At 25.6% G+C, this 17990-nt stretch overlaps 1 protein-coding gene across 3 annotated transcripts in view; it reads right to left on the bottom strand.

The window, feature by feature from the left end:
* Positions 1-268: 268 nt before the first annotated feature.
* The window catches only part of LOC136079841 (uncharacterized), a 74528-nt gene continuing 56806 nt past the window's right edge, over positions 269-17990 (bottom strand). For all 3 annotated transcript variants that reach the window (XM_065796461.1, XM_065796462.1, XM_065796463.1), the window contains 8 exons: positions 12794-12838; positions 8090-8128; positions 4941-5417; positions 4469-4507; positions 3854-4339; positions 2379-2414; positions 769-1260; positions 269-646 (listed from right to left, as the gene is read on the bottom strand). In XM_065796461.1, the coding sequence (XP_065652533.1) occupies positions 642-646; positions 769-1260; positions 2379-2414; positions 3854-4339; positions 4469-4507; positions 4941-5417; positions 8090-8128; positions 12794-12838 (1619 nt within the window). In that variant the 3' untranslated portion in view covers positions 269-641. The remainder of the gene's footprint in view (positions 647-768; positions 1261-2378; positions 2415-3853; positions 4340-4468; positions 4508-4940; positions 5418-8089; positions 8129-12793; positions 12839-17990) is intronic.

The following is a 17990-nucleotide window of genomic DNA, read 5'->3' as shown; positions in this document are numbered from 1 at the left end:
AGTACACCTCGTACGCAGAATCTTAAAAACATCAAGTTGATTAACTTTTGAAATTATTAAATATCAATTTCTAGGATAAATATAAAAACGTTTTAATTTTATTTTAATTTACATGAATCCAACCTTATTTAAATCATCTATTACAAATTAGAAAAATTACTATTTGTCTGCTACAATTAGTATTTGTCTGCTATTTTAATTTTTTAGATTAAGTTTTTCTCCAACTGGTCGGAAAAAATATTAATTAAAATACAGGACTACTAAAAAATACTAATAAAATAGTTTATTTTACCACTAACAGTTTATTTACATTTCAATAAGATTGAAAATAAAATAACTAAAACTTTTTTTTTACGCCATAAATTCTGCAAAAAACCAAACAAACAAACAAAGAAATTTATGATTTAAACTTAACCACATGGTTAAGCTCGGAAATTGATCTGTTAAACCTGTATAGAATATGCCCGTTCCAAAAATTTCGTTTTATCTTCATTTATTATTTTGATATATTTACGGAGGGTAACACGTTTTGAATCGTATCATTTACGTAACTTATTAGAAAAAGTTATTTTTTGAATGACATCAGCAAATTAGCTTGTTCAATAGTTTCGACAACGATGTTGTTTTTGTAACTTTTAAAATTAGTCTAAATGAAAAATAAAAAAAGAAATAAAATAAGAAATAAAACTAATAATAAAGTCAAAAATTTAAATGAAATTTTCTACATTTGAATAACTTTAAATCACTACACGTTGAATTAAAACTTACTATTGTATATTTTCAAATCTTTAATATAGCCATTTTGAACACTGTTCCATGGATCACCAAAGAAAACTCTAACAAACTCCAAAGGTTCTGCTTCTTTTTCAACATTGAAAATACGTTTTTCATCAAGGTAGATGTTAAAAATAGTTTTATCTTTAGAAACGGCTTTGGTTCGTGTTAATTTAATAGATGACCATTGGTTTATAGGGAGGGAATCTTTGGTGGTGAACTCCGTTAGTTTTTTCACGTCATTTAAAAAACCAGCTACAATAACTAACCTTCCAGATCCATCCTCGTGAAACCAGGCTGAAATTTTTTTATTGGCTTGTTGAGTTAAATATCTATCCTGCATAAAATGGAAAACACTATGCTTTCCTATCGAATAGGATGTTGGTTTTATCTGAAAAGAAACTGTGAATGTTGTACTTAAAAGGCTTATGGTTGCAACCAAATTATTTTCTTGCAGCTTTTGTTCTTTGGCATCTTCAAATTTATCTTAAAATAGTTAAAAAACAACAACATGTAAAACAATTGTAAATCAACTCCCCCTTCTTCAAAAAAATAAACCTACACCTGTATATATATGTACACTACCGTTAATAATTATTCGAATGGCATTAAAATTTTTGAAAAATGCTATTATTTATTTAACTATTTTTCATGTTCACTATAAGATAATTTAAAAATACTTTGGTTAAAATGCTTTAATAAAGATTATAAGATAATAAAAATGCTAAAGTGGGCAAAACTACATAGAAAATGGACCACCAATGACTGTGAACGTGGACCGACGTATCGAAGTTCATTGGTTTCAAAATCATTGGTTTCAAAATAAGATTGTCTGGAAAATATAGTCGTTGATTTCATGATAAAATAGAGTGTACTATTGACTGTAAAACATGGAGGATGTAGTGCTAAGGTGTGGGGTTGTTTTGGTTAAGATGCCACAGGGAAAAATAGAAGGAGTAATGATAAAATTATGCTACACCTTCGGAAAGATGGGTTAATAAGAAGCTTTCATTTTTTCAGAAGAAAATGACTTGGAGCTTATCCTAAAACATTTTTTTCAAAAAATTGTTTAAGTTATTTGACTGAGTTCGAGAACGATCAATATTAAATAAAACGACTTCCCCTATCACAAATCTCTCTCCTATCAGATTTTTATAAGAGGAATTAAAATTAATATCAAAAACTAATGCCTAATGATGCATAAGATGTGAAAAAAACTCATTAGTTATTGGCATAAAATTGACTTTGACAAATTGGATAAGTTATTAAGTAAAATGTTAAGAATATGTATAGCGGTTATTGTCGCTAAGGGTGATTTAAAGGCAAGTAAATTATAAATTAATCTAATCGGACTTTATATTATTTTTTTTGTAAACTTAATAAAAAGGAGGATAACATATAATTCAGGTAGATTTTGTTTTCAGTTTTTCTCCTAATGGTAAGTAAAACTATTATAACTTATATCGTAAAGTACCATTCAAATAATTATGGACGGTAGTGTATGTTCTATTTTTTTAAAATTAGTTACACATTAATATATTTATTTATTGCGCTTATGAGTGTATAAAAAAATAAGACTTCTTTAAAACATAAGAAAAAATTACCCAATGGTCGAGTTTTATCAGAGGTACTTTTTGTATCTAAAACAAACAAAAAAATTAACATTTAAAATCATTTAAAACTCAAGGCAAAGCACTCTAGTCTTACTGAAAAAAGACAAGTTTCTGTGAACCGTGATAAGTGAGAGTTTTTATGAATCACATTATAAACTGCACTACAATGGGTCATTTAAATAAACTTGCTGAAGAACATAAAATCACAGGTATAATGAAGAACAGTGACAAATTTCAAAAGGAGTGTGATTCTAAACTTGCTTACATCAACTACAGAGCAAAGAGTACAAAATCACAATTCTCTACTTAATTTATATAAACTCTTTAAAAGCAAGTTGAGAGATCTATATTTAGGTAGTACTAACAGAAGGTCATTCTTATTAACATAAGGCTTAACTCTTGCTGTGAAAAATAAATTTGTTTTTTGGTTGGTCTGTTAGACACAACAGGTGTAACAAAAATGTGGGATCAAGTTTCCACCATCAAGATCAAAAGTAAATCAAAACTGCTCTTTAATAAAATGATAATTGTTCATGGAAATATTAGAAGAGATATGGTCATCATGAACAAAAAAGAACTTATCAATTAAGGCAGTAAAAATAGTAGGTATTGCAGAGCTAGGAATAAACATAAACTGGATGAAAATGAAAAATTTGCTGACCTCTAAAAGATTGAGGTTATTATTCCTAATTCTAAGGGGTTATCTTTAAATGTATATATTACATTTTATTATATATCTAATATATGTATCTAATATAATATCATAAATACATATATATATATATATATATATATATATATATAATATATATATATATATATATACATATATATATATATATATATATAAATATATATATATATATATATATATATATATATATATATATATATATATATATATATATATATATATATATATATATATATATACATACTAATGTATGTATGTATGCATGTATGTATGTATGTATGTATGTATGTATGTATGTATGTATGTATGTATGTATGTATGTATGTATGTATGTATTTATGTATGTATGTATGTATGTATGCATGTATGTATGTGTGTGTATATATATACGTGTATGTATATATATATATATATATTTATATATATATATATATATATATATACACGTATGTATGCATGTATGTATGTATGTATGTATGTATGTATGTATGTATGTATGTATGTATGTATGTATGTATGTATGTATGTATGTATGTATGTATGTATGTATTTATGCATGTATGTATGTATGTATGTATGTATGTATGTATGTATGTATGTATGTATGTATGTATGTATGTATGTATGTATGTATGTATGTATGTATGTATGTGTGTATATCTATGTATGTATGGTTGTTTTTTCTGTTTGTTTTATGACTTTCTTAGGATTGTATTCTTAGGTTTACTTCCAGTATTCAAATTATTAAAAAGTTAAAATAATTATACTAAACCTCCATTCACAACAAACAACTCTTTAATATCACCATCATGTGCAGTATACCACGGATCTGAAATATATACTTTTACATCTTTAAATTGCCTTGGATCTTTGTTTTCAATTTCATATTGAATGGAACCATTAACATAAATAGCATAAACATAAGCACTATTTTTCAGGGTTTGTTCTATTCTAATACTTGACCATACATTGAGTGGAAGTGGATTTTTTGTTTCAAACTCTGAGTTAATATTGCCATTAATAGCCGAGAAAAATACAAGTCGCCCAGAACCATCTTTATGAAAAAACACTGCTGGGTTTCTGTCACCACATTCCCCATAATTCTGACCCTTGGTTACGTGGAGAACATTTTCCCATCCTCTAGAGTAAGAATAAGGTTTCAGTTTAAAAGATACAGAGTATGCTTTTTCTAAACTGCTCATTGTTCCGATAACTTCATTTTCACAGAGCTCTTTCTCTGAAAGTTGAACAACATTATCTAAAAAGAAATTTTATAAACAATCATTATTTCAATACATACTTATTATTGATAATCAATAAAATTATATTTTATTTGTGATAATATTAAATCTTAGTAAAATCATAGTGAACGTATTTATCTTCATACCTGTTGGATTGATGACAAGATCAATCATGCTAGGTTGATCTGAAATAAAAAAAAAATGATGAAAAGAAAAAATTTAGAACCATCATTCATTTTATATTTTCAGCAGGTATTAAAAGAAATAACCTTATTAAGTTTCCGTTTAAAGAAAAATTAACAATAAAAACACCTGATTAAATTTCCATTAAAAAAAATTTTTACCTATCAAACTCCTTATTATATTTGCATTAATAAAATACATTAAAATAATTAGACCTAAAAACCTTACAAAATCTCGTAAAACTTAAAATTTTAAATGAAATTTTCAAGTGTTTGGAATAAACTAGCATTTGTTCAGCTAGTTTTTTCTTAAAGATAGTGTACAAAAAAAAAAAAAAAAAAAAAAAAATTAAAATGTATAATTTTTTAATGACATATATCTGATATATTAACATAATAAAAAATTGTTTTATAAATTTTGATAAAAAATTTGAACCTTTCTTTCCATTGATTATAAACATTCCCTCTATGTACGTGTCTTGCACCAAGTCCCATGGATTTGAGGCATACACCTCAACATTGTTGAACCATTTGGGCAGTGGATTGTGTTCAGAGTAAACATTTTCTGCATTAATTTTAATAGTGTAATTATATTTTCTTTCTTTGTATTGCTGAAGAATATCTATTGTACAATATGAATTTATTGGTTGAGGATCAGTAATAAAATATTTTTTAGTTGTTGGTACAGTAATATTCAATCTGCCATCACCAGCATCTGAAAACCATACACCTAAAACCTCTCTGCCACGACTTTTTTTACTGGAACCTACAACTAAATGAATGACATTGTGCAACTTTTTAGAATAAACATTTGGATGAATTTTTAAAAAAACACGAAACTCTTTATCTAGTTTTTTAATGCTTGCCACCATTTTTCCACCAACTACATAGGTTAATGATTTGATTATTCTTGCTAAAAAAAATTAAATATTATAAATAACAAACCTAAAATATATACATAAATATACTATTAAAAAAAAATTATTTTAGTAAAAACCCATTTTATTTTCGTAAAAAAAACTTAATACATGTTAATTAACAGTCATACTGGCAAATAAAACTAATAAAATATTGAGAATAAAATTAAGAAAAATAATTGAATAAGATTATATAAATGAATGAGAAAATTTTCAATCCGACAGTAATCTAAAGGAATTTAATGTGGTATCCCTACTAGAAACGAATTTAACATCAAAAGATAATTTACTTTAAAGGGATCCTAAAATGCCGAGACAAGCTGTGTTCAAGAGAATAATAAAAAAAAAGTAAAACAAAATAATAAATGTAAACCAACAAAAACAAACTTTGTTGCTTTACTCAAAGCTCCCTGTCTCCATGTTAGCCAATCTCTCAAAGTCTTTAAAATACACGCATTAATCTACAGACTTTATAAATTATTCAAGCGCAATTAATTTCAAAGAGTTTTAGTAAATGATGTAATTGTAGAATTTTTTTTTTTTAAATCCTTAAAAATAAAAAGCAAATTGTAATTATTGGAAAATTCATTGCCATAATGATGTCTGTCACCAGTGGTATTTCTTATGGTTTAAGTTTGGATCCTATTCTGTTTTTTATATTTAAAAAAGCCTTACAAGAATAATTATTAAACATTTTTATTATATGTGCTCACAACAAGAAACTATTAATTACACATGATTCTACAAAAGATTCTATAAATGACAACGCAAAATTCTAGAAGAAGACAAGATTCAAGAACAAACAACCCAAGATTCTACGAAATGAAAATTGTCTTTGATAATTGTGAAATAATGAAATGATTGAAATAATGAATAATCATACAAAAAAATAAAAAAAGACTTAACAATCAACCTCTCTCTCTATATATATATGTGTATATATATATATATATATATATATATATATATATATATATATATATATATATATATATATATATATATATATATATATATATATATAAACAGAGTGCTCAATGTTCTAAAAGAACAGGGCAATAATAAATTAGTAAAAACACTTATCTAATTTTTGATTTCTTCAACAATGTGTTTCACCATCAGTAGGTTCATCAGGAAGAATGTCTAAACACAAAAAATTTTCTAATTATTGAAAAATTATTTCACAGGAAGTTGGGAATTGTTATAATATTAATTATAACAATTCCCAACTTCCTGTGAAATAATTTTTCTATAATTTGAAAATTTTTTTGTGTTTAGACATTCTTCCTGATGAACCTACTGATGGTGAAACATAATTATATGTAATAACTGTAGTATTTTGCAACCAGGAAGTTGCATCAACTACATTAGATAATTAAAAAATCATGAAAAGAATTCTTCAGAATTTGGACTGGTCATTTTTTTAATAATTTTTTAAAAGGAACTTATTTTCATGTCTGCATTTTTCTTGTAAACATAGTACACATTTTTTGGAAATGTTATTATAGGCAGGCGCAGTTTTTAGGATAGACCAGTTTAATTTAAAATTCATATTTTTTTCTTTTAGTTGCCAAATATATTTAGACAGCATAGTCTCTTTTGAGTATTTATTATGTTTAAAATATTGTTTGTGATTCGCATAATGTTTTTTTCATTTGCCCTCAGTTAAGCCAATATAATGTTTATCAGGGTTGTTTTGCGAGGAAACAATGCATTTGTAAATAATTTTTTTTGATAAGCATTTGCCATTCATAGGGCAGTCAAGTTTTTGCTTGCAGTTACAATTTTAAGTATTTTTTTCTTTGAGAAATTCATTTTTATTAATCAATGCAAATTATGGCCTTTTACTTTTTTACTTTTTTAAGGTACTCTTAAGGTAAACTTAGAAAATTCATATAATTTAGAAGGCCAAAACATTGCTAAAACAATTAATTTAGATGCTAGAATTGAATCAGTCGCACCAGCGCAAGCGTTTATAAATATATATGCTAAGTGAATAATAATGTCAGTAAATGGTTTTTTATCTTGCAACAATCTATTTGAAATTTTAAAGATTTTTTTGTACAACCTAATATGAGCCTGATATTTAGCCTGATATGAGCCTGATATTTAATCTGATATAAGCCTGATATATAACCTGATATAAGCCGAAAACTTCAAGCACAAGTTTGTACGAAAAAAAAAAAAAATAGTAGGTTTATTATAATTATAAAAAAAAGATTTAAAAATAAAGATTGTAAAAAGCATTGTAAACAACCAGTGTGTTTTTATAGGCCGCAATCATAAAATTAGAAACAGTATGATTTTCACACCTTAATTAGCACTTAAATAAAGTTACTCCAATTTGGAACAAATGTCTAAATATTGCTAATGAAACTTACAATTTAAACAAATTTGAAGCAAGACTAGACAAATAGCTTATGGATAAACAAGGCAAGACAAATAGCTTATAGAAAAATAAGAAGGCAAAAAATTAAGTATTAGCTCCTATAGCTAAACATTACTAAAAAAAAAGCAAAAAATCTGCTATAGCTTTGCTAACATTGGTAAATAATGTTGGTAAGCAACCTAACTATTATTGAATTTTAAACTGAAAAGGTTCATACAAATTGAAACAGGAGTATTTTTAAATCAAATGCATATACTTTAAAATGAATAATTTAATTACCTTGAGCCCTCATTTTATCATTTGGAGTAGGTGGAAGTTCTAAATAAAGTAGATAAATTATTCTTCAAATAATTAAAATATTTAAATGACTAATTTTTAAATTAATTATATTATTAATTAACTATTTTTAATTCATTGTTAAATTTTATTGAACTATTGTTAAATCAGGGTTAAAAAGAAGCAATATTACAACAATACAATATTACTTGATATATTACTATTAATGTTTAAGTACTATAATACCAAAAAATATTACACATAAAAATAACTATTAACAAAAAATTAGTAATTTTTGCTAATTAATTTGAATCTTGTATTGAACCCTTCTTTGTTCTCAGTTTCACTTCATTTTTCATAAGGTGATTCAGACCATGATATAAAACATTTATTATATTTTCCTTCTATATCAGACTCACCCTATAATTGTACTAGTTACAACTTAGCACAGACTAAAAAACATTGTCTGCTATGTATAATCTTCTTAATTGCTTCAGTGTAATCTTCTGAATTCAGGCAGGCAAAAAAGCTTTCATTAATTCTTGTTTTAATATAAGTCAAGCCTCATTCTATTGTTTTCATCATTATGTGCAGTTGTTTATTTCCTACCCGTAATCATTACAACCATTTTTTACAGAAAGAAATCTTCTGAAAACAAACACTATTTTATCATTGCAAGAAATCAATGCAACTAATTCTTATTTTCGAAAAAAACTAAACGAATAAAAGTTTTTAGAGTATGCAGGGACAGATACAGTAAAAGAATAAGACTTTGCTAAATGTTGAGTCGAGCGAGAATGAGCTTTAGTCGATGGAACAAAAGATGATAACTCCTTTGAGCAGTGACCATGATAGTATTTGTAGAAAAGAGAAAGAGATGGAACTTTATGATGATGGGAAAGAGACTAAAGCTTAACAGATAGAGTAGGCCCAACTATATTTACAATTTATTTTTGAACCTTGTCTAGAAGAAAAGACCATCATTAAAAGAATGAGCCTTATTATGACAACAGTATTCCATACAGGGAAAAATAAAAGATTTGTAGTGGTAGAGAAAGGAATCAGGAGTAATAAAATGGCGAGCACAATAAAGAGAGACAACTTTAGCAGATGCTAAATTTTCAATTGATTGCATATATGGTTTCCATAAAAGATCAGTAGTAAACGATAACCCAAGAAGACATGAAGAAGAGGACTCAGTGAGAGGGTTGCCATTCATTAATATAGGAATGTCAACAGTATTGCAATAATTGTTTGCAGTAGAATAAAGAGTTTTGTTAAAATTTACAAGGCACTGCAAGCTCAAATCTGTTACAAAAGTGAAATCAGATTCAAGATCAGCAAGCCTGAAACTGTTACAAAAGTGAAATCAGATTCAAGATTAGCTGCCTGTTTTAAGGCAGATCGAAAAGAGAAGACTTTTTGTCAAGACAGGAGTATAAACTGAGTCATCAGCAAAACTTTAGTTGTAAGGTTAATTAGGAAGATCATTAATGATTAAAAACAAAATAGGACAAAAAACATAAGGATATAAAACCTTGAGGTGCTCCAGAAGTTACTGGAAATAAAGAAGAGTGTTTGCCTTTGAGGATGACTTTAAAAAAGGTGGTTAGAAAGAAAAAATTTGATAATCTCAAAAACATTCCCAGGTACACCATATGAAGCTTCTGGAGAAGACAAGAATGCTAAACATTGTCAAAAGCTTTAGATATGTCAAAATTAAAACCCATTGCATTAAATTTTTTCTAGATTTTTCTATATATATATATATATATATATATATATATATATATATATATATACATATATATATATATATATATATATATATATATATATATATATATATATATATATATATATATATATATATACATATATATATATATATACATATACATATATATAAATATATACATACAACAGAAGTTACATCCTGCACATACGAATTTATAGACCACAAATGATTTGAACTCTAGACGAATAGGTTCTTTAGAAGAGAAGAATTTAAAAATTTTTAGTGAGGCAAATACAAATTTAATATTAGCTGAATGGCAATATCTTTTAGCCTATTGAATTCAGTCTTTTTTTAATTGAATCAAATATTTCCCCCAAAAATGGTAGTTTAAAATAAGATAAGGATCCTTTGTTTTTTGGTTGTGGTGATATTTAAGTTAATCTTTTTAGGTATTATACTTATTTAGGTATTATTATGTCTTTATGACTCGGATTCAGAGACCACAGTAAATGACATCAAAGCACTTGTCACTGAAGTAATCACTGAATGAGTGATCACTAAAGCTGAGTAGTTAAAGACCCATTTTGACACATTTTTATTTTTTAGTTTAGAATCTGTGTTAATCGATTCAAACTTTAGTAGCAGCTATCTAGTAACAGCTATCTAGTAACAGCTCTCCGTTGCTCCTCATTGTAGTACAAAAATCTTCAAATATGCTGTACAAAAATCAATTATAACAGCATCTATTTATATATTGATTAATGTCTAAACTAAAAAATAACTAAGCAGGACAAAATGGAGAAGACTTTAAACTTGTTTGTAGTTTTTTAAATGTCCTTGATTTAGAGTCATGTGTTAATGGCTTTTTTTTATATACCAAAAAATGCAATAGCAGTGTAGTAATATAGCGCTTGCTTCATAAGCAAGAAGTTCCAAATTTAATCCCTACAATGTCTCTGGTAAAACTGTGCTCAATTTGTTTCTGAGCAGCGGTAGTTGGCTGTAGTTGTCCTCTCAGCCTTACAGAGGTAGAAAAAAAACGGTTAATTATTATATTACTACAACAAATAGTAACTAATATATATACTAATAGAAATAAATATATCAAGACGTTGGGTGCTCACAGTATAATATCCACAACTATTCAAACTCAGTTGCTAGATTCTGTACAGTTCAGTAATCAGTTACATTCACGTTGTTTTACAAAGAACTGCTCCATAAAAAAGCATAAAATAGATAAAATTGATACTTATTTTAATTTCATTAATTCATGAATCCAACAGACTTAATGTATATGTATCCCACAAAGAAGATTTACCATAAACAAACACAGAATAATTTCCTGGTCAGAGAAACATGATGGTGAAAAGCATGGTTTTTATGAATGGGTTGTAAATAAGTTAAAAGCTAGATACATTTATGAAGTAATGAAACAAACACATCCCTAATTTAAGCCTGCATTGAGATACTGCAGAAATAATAAAGAAATGCTATGAAATGATGTATTAGCAAAAAATAATTTAAATAAAAACTAATGTAGTAACTTTTTAGAAAAATTTAAAAAAGTTGTGCAATTCTAAAATGACATATAATACTACAAGTACTGTAGAAGATGTAAATGATGATATATCAATCAAAGAGGGACACTATTAAACAGGTATACAAGGCATAATAGTGATTACTGTTTGAAAACAACACTTATAACACTACAAACAGTGTGAATTTTATAAATCACTCTAATTTGAGCTTAGCTATATAATATAGTTATATAATATATAACTTAGCTATATAATAGAGTTATATAATATATATAACTAGGTCAAAAAACATCAAAGCTTGCAAACCTGATGTTATAGCTGCTTAAGCTATTAAATATGGAGGTCAATAACTGCTTGTGCATTTAACATTATTATTCAACATGTGTGTGGCCCACTGCTATTTGCTTTTGTATATGATGCAAAATTGTACCACTACTTAAAAAGCTGAGCATATTTATGACACATATAATTACTCTAGAGATTGAAAGACTATTCACAAGAGATTGTGTTGCTTACAAGAGACTGTGTTGCTTCACAGCTTTCAGTAACACTGAGTCTTACTAAAAGTGTGATTCAGTAAATGATGAATATCAGTTTCACTTTAAATCTGTCTATTCAACTTAAAATAACATTAACATTTATTAATTTGAAATTTCAAGGTGTAAAAAAAAAAAGAGGTTAGTAAATAAAGGTAATTAGACATAGTAAACACGTTATTTAAACGTATTAGATGTTTTTAATACATTTAGTTTATTAAAGTGAAGAATGGAATAGGAATAAAAGAAAGTTTAACAGAAAAAGTAATTTTAGAGCATCTATTGCAAAATGAAACCAAGAGAGTTTAAAAAAATGGTGATAAAACACATAACCTATAAACAATATAAAAAAAATCCTAGGTACATTATATAATTCAAATTATATTAGTTCATTACTTTTACAATGGTAAAATTGCAAAGTAATGTATTACTTTCTACTATTATTAATAACAGTAATTTAATTTCTTCTGTGTAGTAATTTAATTTTTGTGTAGTAATTTAATGTTTAATTAATGTGTAGTAATTTAATTTCTACTGATTAATAATTAAAAAAATCAGAAGTTAATTAAAAATTCTGCAACATTAAAATTGATTCTAATACAACCTTCAACTAATGATAAATTTGTACTTTGTAATATTGTAACAGTTAATGAAAACTTGGTAAACAAAAAATTAAAATGACAATATTTTCTATAAAATAATTTTATCAAAATAACTATTGTTGCAACAAAGTTCAAGAATTGCGCAACACTTTTTTTTTTATGTAAACATTTTTATAAAGTTCTGTTATTCAAAAAAAAAAAAAATGTTAGCAAAATACAAATCTGAAAACAAATATTTTTTATTTCATAAACTTTGAAAGGTCTTTTCAAAAGGAAAAATTTAAACAACTTACCAGCACAAGTGTTTGTACCATTACAAGAAACAATGCATGTTGGTGCTAAAGAAGGAAAAAAAACAATGCATGCTGGTATTGAAAAAAAAAAGATTATTAGCAACATCATTATTATCTTTAAAATAAAAAAGTTTAAATTTTTTTTAAAAATTGTCTTTTTAAAAACAATTTTTTTTAAAAATTGTTTTTAAAAAGAGCTGTTAATGCTCTTAATAATTGTGTTGTAATTGTAATTGCTGCAATTTAAAAGATTTAATTAAATAATATTAATTAATATAATAGTTTAAATACAATTTTTTTTTATGTTAATAATTTTGGCAGTTGTTTTGTGATTTCTGTTGCTTTGTGATTTTTTTCTGTGAGCACTTTTACTTAAAGGGATCCCAAAGTGCCAAGACAAGTTGTGTTCATTTTAAAGAGAAAGATAAAAAAAAATGTTTGGGCAGAATTTTTTTAAGTAAAACAAAATAATTAATGTATACCAACAAAACTAAACTTTTTTGTTTTACTTGAAGCTCACTGTCTCCACGTTAGCCAATCTCTCAAGGTCTTTAAAATATATGCCGAAGTTTCTACAGACTTTATAATACATTCAAGTGTGTTTAATTTCAAATAGTTTTAGTAAATGAAGTCATTGTAAAATTTTTTTTCTTTTGAATCAATATTATTTTCTTTTTAAAATAAGCGTTTATTATCAATCTTATAACTTTCCTATAAAGTTTATAAGAAGCTAAACAAAAGAATATTTTTTTATAGAGTGGGCGAGAACAAAATAAATTTAAGGTTTTCATGTTAAAATATAATAAATATAACAAATATTCAAAAAGGTCATTGATCGCCTTATTATATATTGTGAATCTTTTTTCTTTTTATGTAAACAATGTGAACTTTTTTTCTAAGCCTTTTATCACTATGACATTTTTGTTCTCTTACTGAAATGACATTTTACAAACTCTTAAATTTTTAATCAATAAAGAATTTTGGTAAACGACATCATTTATTACAGATATTTGGTGAATTCTTAAATTTTTTAACTCTTTCGCTACCAGCCATTTTAACAAAATAATTTGGAAGGCATAACATTGACAACTAATTAAAATTCGAATAACAAATCTCTTTAAAAGCATAACAAACTATATATCAATAGAAATCTAAACAAATAAACTTTTTACTTAAATAAGTTTTTCATCATTGAACAATAAGAAATGCAAAGTAATTAAAACCATTGTTATATAAATAGCAATTTAAACATTAAGTCCAAAACAAAACTCATTTAATGTATGAAAAGGATGTTTTTCAAGACGAAAAAAAGACGTTTTCAATTACTTAGCTAAAAGCTGCTTTATTTAACAACTAAATTTAAAGAAGTTTTTTTAATCGAGGATTTTTCAAGATTTAACTTTGTCAAGTGATAACTTTTTATAATAACACAATATGGCTCTTATTTGCTCTTGATTATGTAGAGAATTAATTAAACCTTAAGAGCAAACAAACTATATGTGTCTAGAGTGAAAATTAATGTACAAAACAAGATAAATTGTGAAGCATACTCGAAAGCTGCTCCAGCTGCTTGCGGTTAAAATTTGAAAAATCAAAAGCTTCTGTCAGCGACTGGCGGTAGTGTTAAATAATACAAAACAATTTTTTTAACAGAATAATAATAAGTATAATAATCATTTAATACCAATAAATATAACACAAAAGTAATTTATAGCAATAGACGAGCCTAAAATATCTGAAATATTTTATATTTTTAATGCAAACTTTGTGGAATTTAGAAAATAAAATAACTAAAGAAATTCTACAGTAATTTATGAAGAAAAAAAAACTTTTCTTTAAAATAAGTAACTAAAAAAATTCTTTAGTAATCTCTAATAATAGATAAAAAAAAATTCTATAATTTGATTAAAATAAAAAAAGAATTTTCATATTTCTTATCGAAATTCTACAATGACATTGTTTACTAAAACTCTTTGAAATTAAAATCGCTTGAATAAATTATAAAGTCTGTTGATTGCAGCATATATTTTAAAAATTTTGAGAGATTTGCTAACATGGAGACGACGGGCTTTGAGTAAAACAACCATGTTTGTTTTTGTTGGTATACATTTATCATTTCGTTTGACTTAAAAAAATTCTGCCCAAACTTTTTTTTTACCATTCTTTTTAAGATGAACACAACTTGTCTTGCACTTTGGGATCCCTTAAAGTAAAATTTTTTTTAAACAAACTGACTTTCAACAAGACTATAGTAACAATACAATTGCCAGCTATTATTATATTTACAAAATACAATTACCAGTTATTATTATTATTTGACTTACCAAAAGAAAGCAAGAAAACAAAGCCTAGAAGTTGGGAAAGTATAAAACAGAAGTGAACTCAAAAAAATGTTTGATAATAAAAAAAAATATGAACAAAACTGAATTTTGTTAAATAGAACAAGAGAATACAGCAACCATGATAATATTTAAAAAAAAGAAAAAAAAACACAGATAGTGTTTGTTAGAGGAAAAAAGTCGATAAAAAAAGGTCTTTGAGCGCAAATATTTCGAAAAATATTTAAAAATATTTTAAAACGAAAAAAAGATGGGGTTTTTTGCAGATAAATATCGTTGGGAGAAGTACTACAATTTGATCCATGAAAAGTAGAAACTTAGACTTGTCTCTCAACCTTAAAATAAAAGTAAGAAGTGCAATGAACTGCATTGGTGTAAAAAATGATAGAAGTAAAAAATAAAAGTATTAACAAACCAATCAATCATAGGGTAATCTAAACATAAAATGTTTGTATAAACTCGGGTCAGACCGATAGATACTCCAATATTTTAAAGCCTCTCTAAGCTATCACAGAGCGCAAGAAATCTTACTATTACCCAACCTTAAAACCATTAAACTGAATATTAGAGTTTTAGGATCTCATTAGGAGATAGCAGAATAAGCTGCATAGCCACTACCAAGCACACACAACAACTTTCATGCATCTGCTCGCAATATATATATATATTTGAATAAAATTAACAACACTTTTAAATTGTTTGTTAAACATGTTTTGAACTACATAGTTTATCATCAGTAAAATTTACAAAAATCATTAAAAAACCATTTTTATAAGTGATGCAAATTAATTACTTTATTACAAAAATCCATTATATAATTCATCACAAAGGGTTAAAAGACCATTAAAATACAATAACAAAATGCGCCAGTCTCAAAACTCAATAAAAAAGAAACATAATAGGCACAATTAGTTTAAAAAACAAAATTCCTAAAATCAATGTTATAATAGTCAAAATAGTTCAAGAATTCTGTTTGACTTGCTTATTTAATTAATCAGAACTAGCAACATAAAACTATAAATAAAAAACTATACAGAAAAACAAATAGCATAAAAGTTAAATTTAAACAGGGCCCTTGCCACTTTATATGCAAGCTTTCCTTTATTTCTAATTCATACTCGCTTTCAGCAGAATCAAAAATAGAAAAGCAATCAGTGGAGGCTTTCCTTTGACACTCAATGTTTTTCATTAAATGATGAAAAATGTAAGACTTTTTATCTTTTTTGAAATGTTCATCAATGTGTTGTCAAAAGTTTCGGACAGTTCGTCCTATGCAGCAAACATTACAGTTAGCAAAAATAAATTTGTAAACAATGTTTGATTTACTATTTCTTGGAAGTAAGACTTTTGTGAAAAGTATTGTTTAATTTTAAAAGAAGAAAACAATAATTTGATAATTGAATCTTTCTTACATAACTTTTTAGTTAATTCATTAATTTTGTTTTGAATATTTCTAGAACCATCACATATATATGTCAATCGAAAACATTTGTAATTAAGGGATTTGTTAGTGTTGAATTTAGATGTAGCAAATTTTTTATTTAAATAGTTGTTTATACATTTATCAATGAGTTTAATTGGATACTGATTTTTAATAAGACCGTTTTTAGGTTATTAATATCATTATGGTAACCAAACCAGGTATTATTAATTTTAAAACAACTGTCAATAAGAGTTTTAATTGGTCCAAGTTTGTAGCTAATTAAGGTAAAGCTAAAAAACTATTATATGTCTCCTTAAGGTAAATTTTTGTGATCAAATGGTTATTTTCAATGCAAACATCCAAAAATGGTAAAATACCATTTTTTTCATGTTCACATGTAAATTTTGTATTTGGATGTTTAGAATTTAAATACTCTAGAAAAATAGTACTATCGGTTTTTGAGTAAAATGATGCAAAAATATCATCTATTTATCTTTTATAAAATAAAGGTTTATTCCCATTAAATTCATTTAAATAATTACTTTCTAAGTTCCCCATGAATAAATTGGCTAAAACAGGAGCAAGTGGAGACCCCATAGCTTTACAATCAATTTGAATAATATATTTACCACAAAACAAAAAATGAGAATTACAGGTTGCAAACCTAAATAATTTTTTTAAATTCCTATTTGAAATTTTAAGTTCCTGATTTTTATTTATTATTTTAGAAACTGCTAATTCAATTGTCTCTTCCAATGAAATATTAGTGAATAAACTTTCAACATCAAAAGAAATTAAATTATTATTACTGAAATTGTGTAAGTTTAATTTTCAATAAAAGTAAAGGAATCTTTTGGTGAATACTTTAGTTCAATACACGGTTTGACAAAGTACTTACAAACTTAGCTAGTTTATAACTATATGCATTAATTGAAGAAATAATTGTTCTGAAATAAGGAGTTTGTTTAAATTTTTAATGCATTTTAGGTAGACCATATATACGAGCTGATTGTGATCCTGTCGGATAGAATTGCTTAAATCACTCCTTAGTAAAAAAAATTTTTTCAATGTAATTTCTGAAGAAAACGATATCATTGCCCTTGTCTTAGTAGAATAAGATCTTTGTCTAATAATTTAAATTTACTTTTATTATAATAATTTTATAAATAGCTTCATTATAATCATTTCTATTTAAAACCACTACCCCGTTACCTTTATCAGGTCTTAAAATAAATATATTTTTATTTTGTTTAATTTTAAAGAATACTATGTTTACATTGTGTAGTTTTAGAATATATATATATATATATATATATATATATATATATATATATATATGTTTACATTGTGTAGTTTTAGAATATATATATATATATATATATATATATATATATATATATATATATATATAACTATTTGTATATAAATAATTTTA

The sequence above is a fragment of the Hydra vulgaris genome, chromosome 04 (genome assembly GCF_038396675.1).
Source record: "Hydra vulgaris chromosome 04, alternate assembly HydraT2T_AEP".
NCBI classification, from domain to species: domain Eukaryota; kingdom Metazoa; phylum Cnidaria; class Hydrozoa; order Anthoathecata; family Hydridae; genus Hydra; species Hydra vulgaris.
Note: the sequence above shows the minus strand (reverse complement) of the source record. Positions and strands in the feature narration are given on the sequence as shown.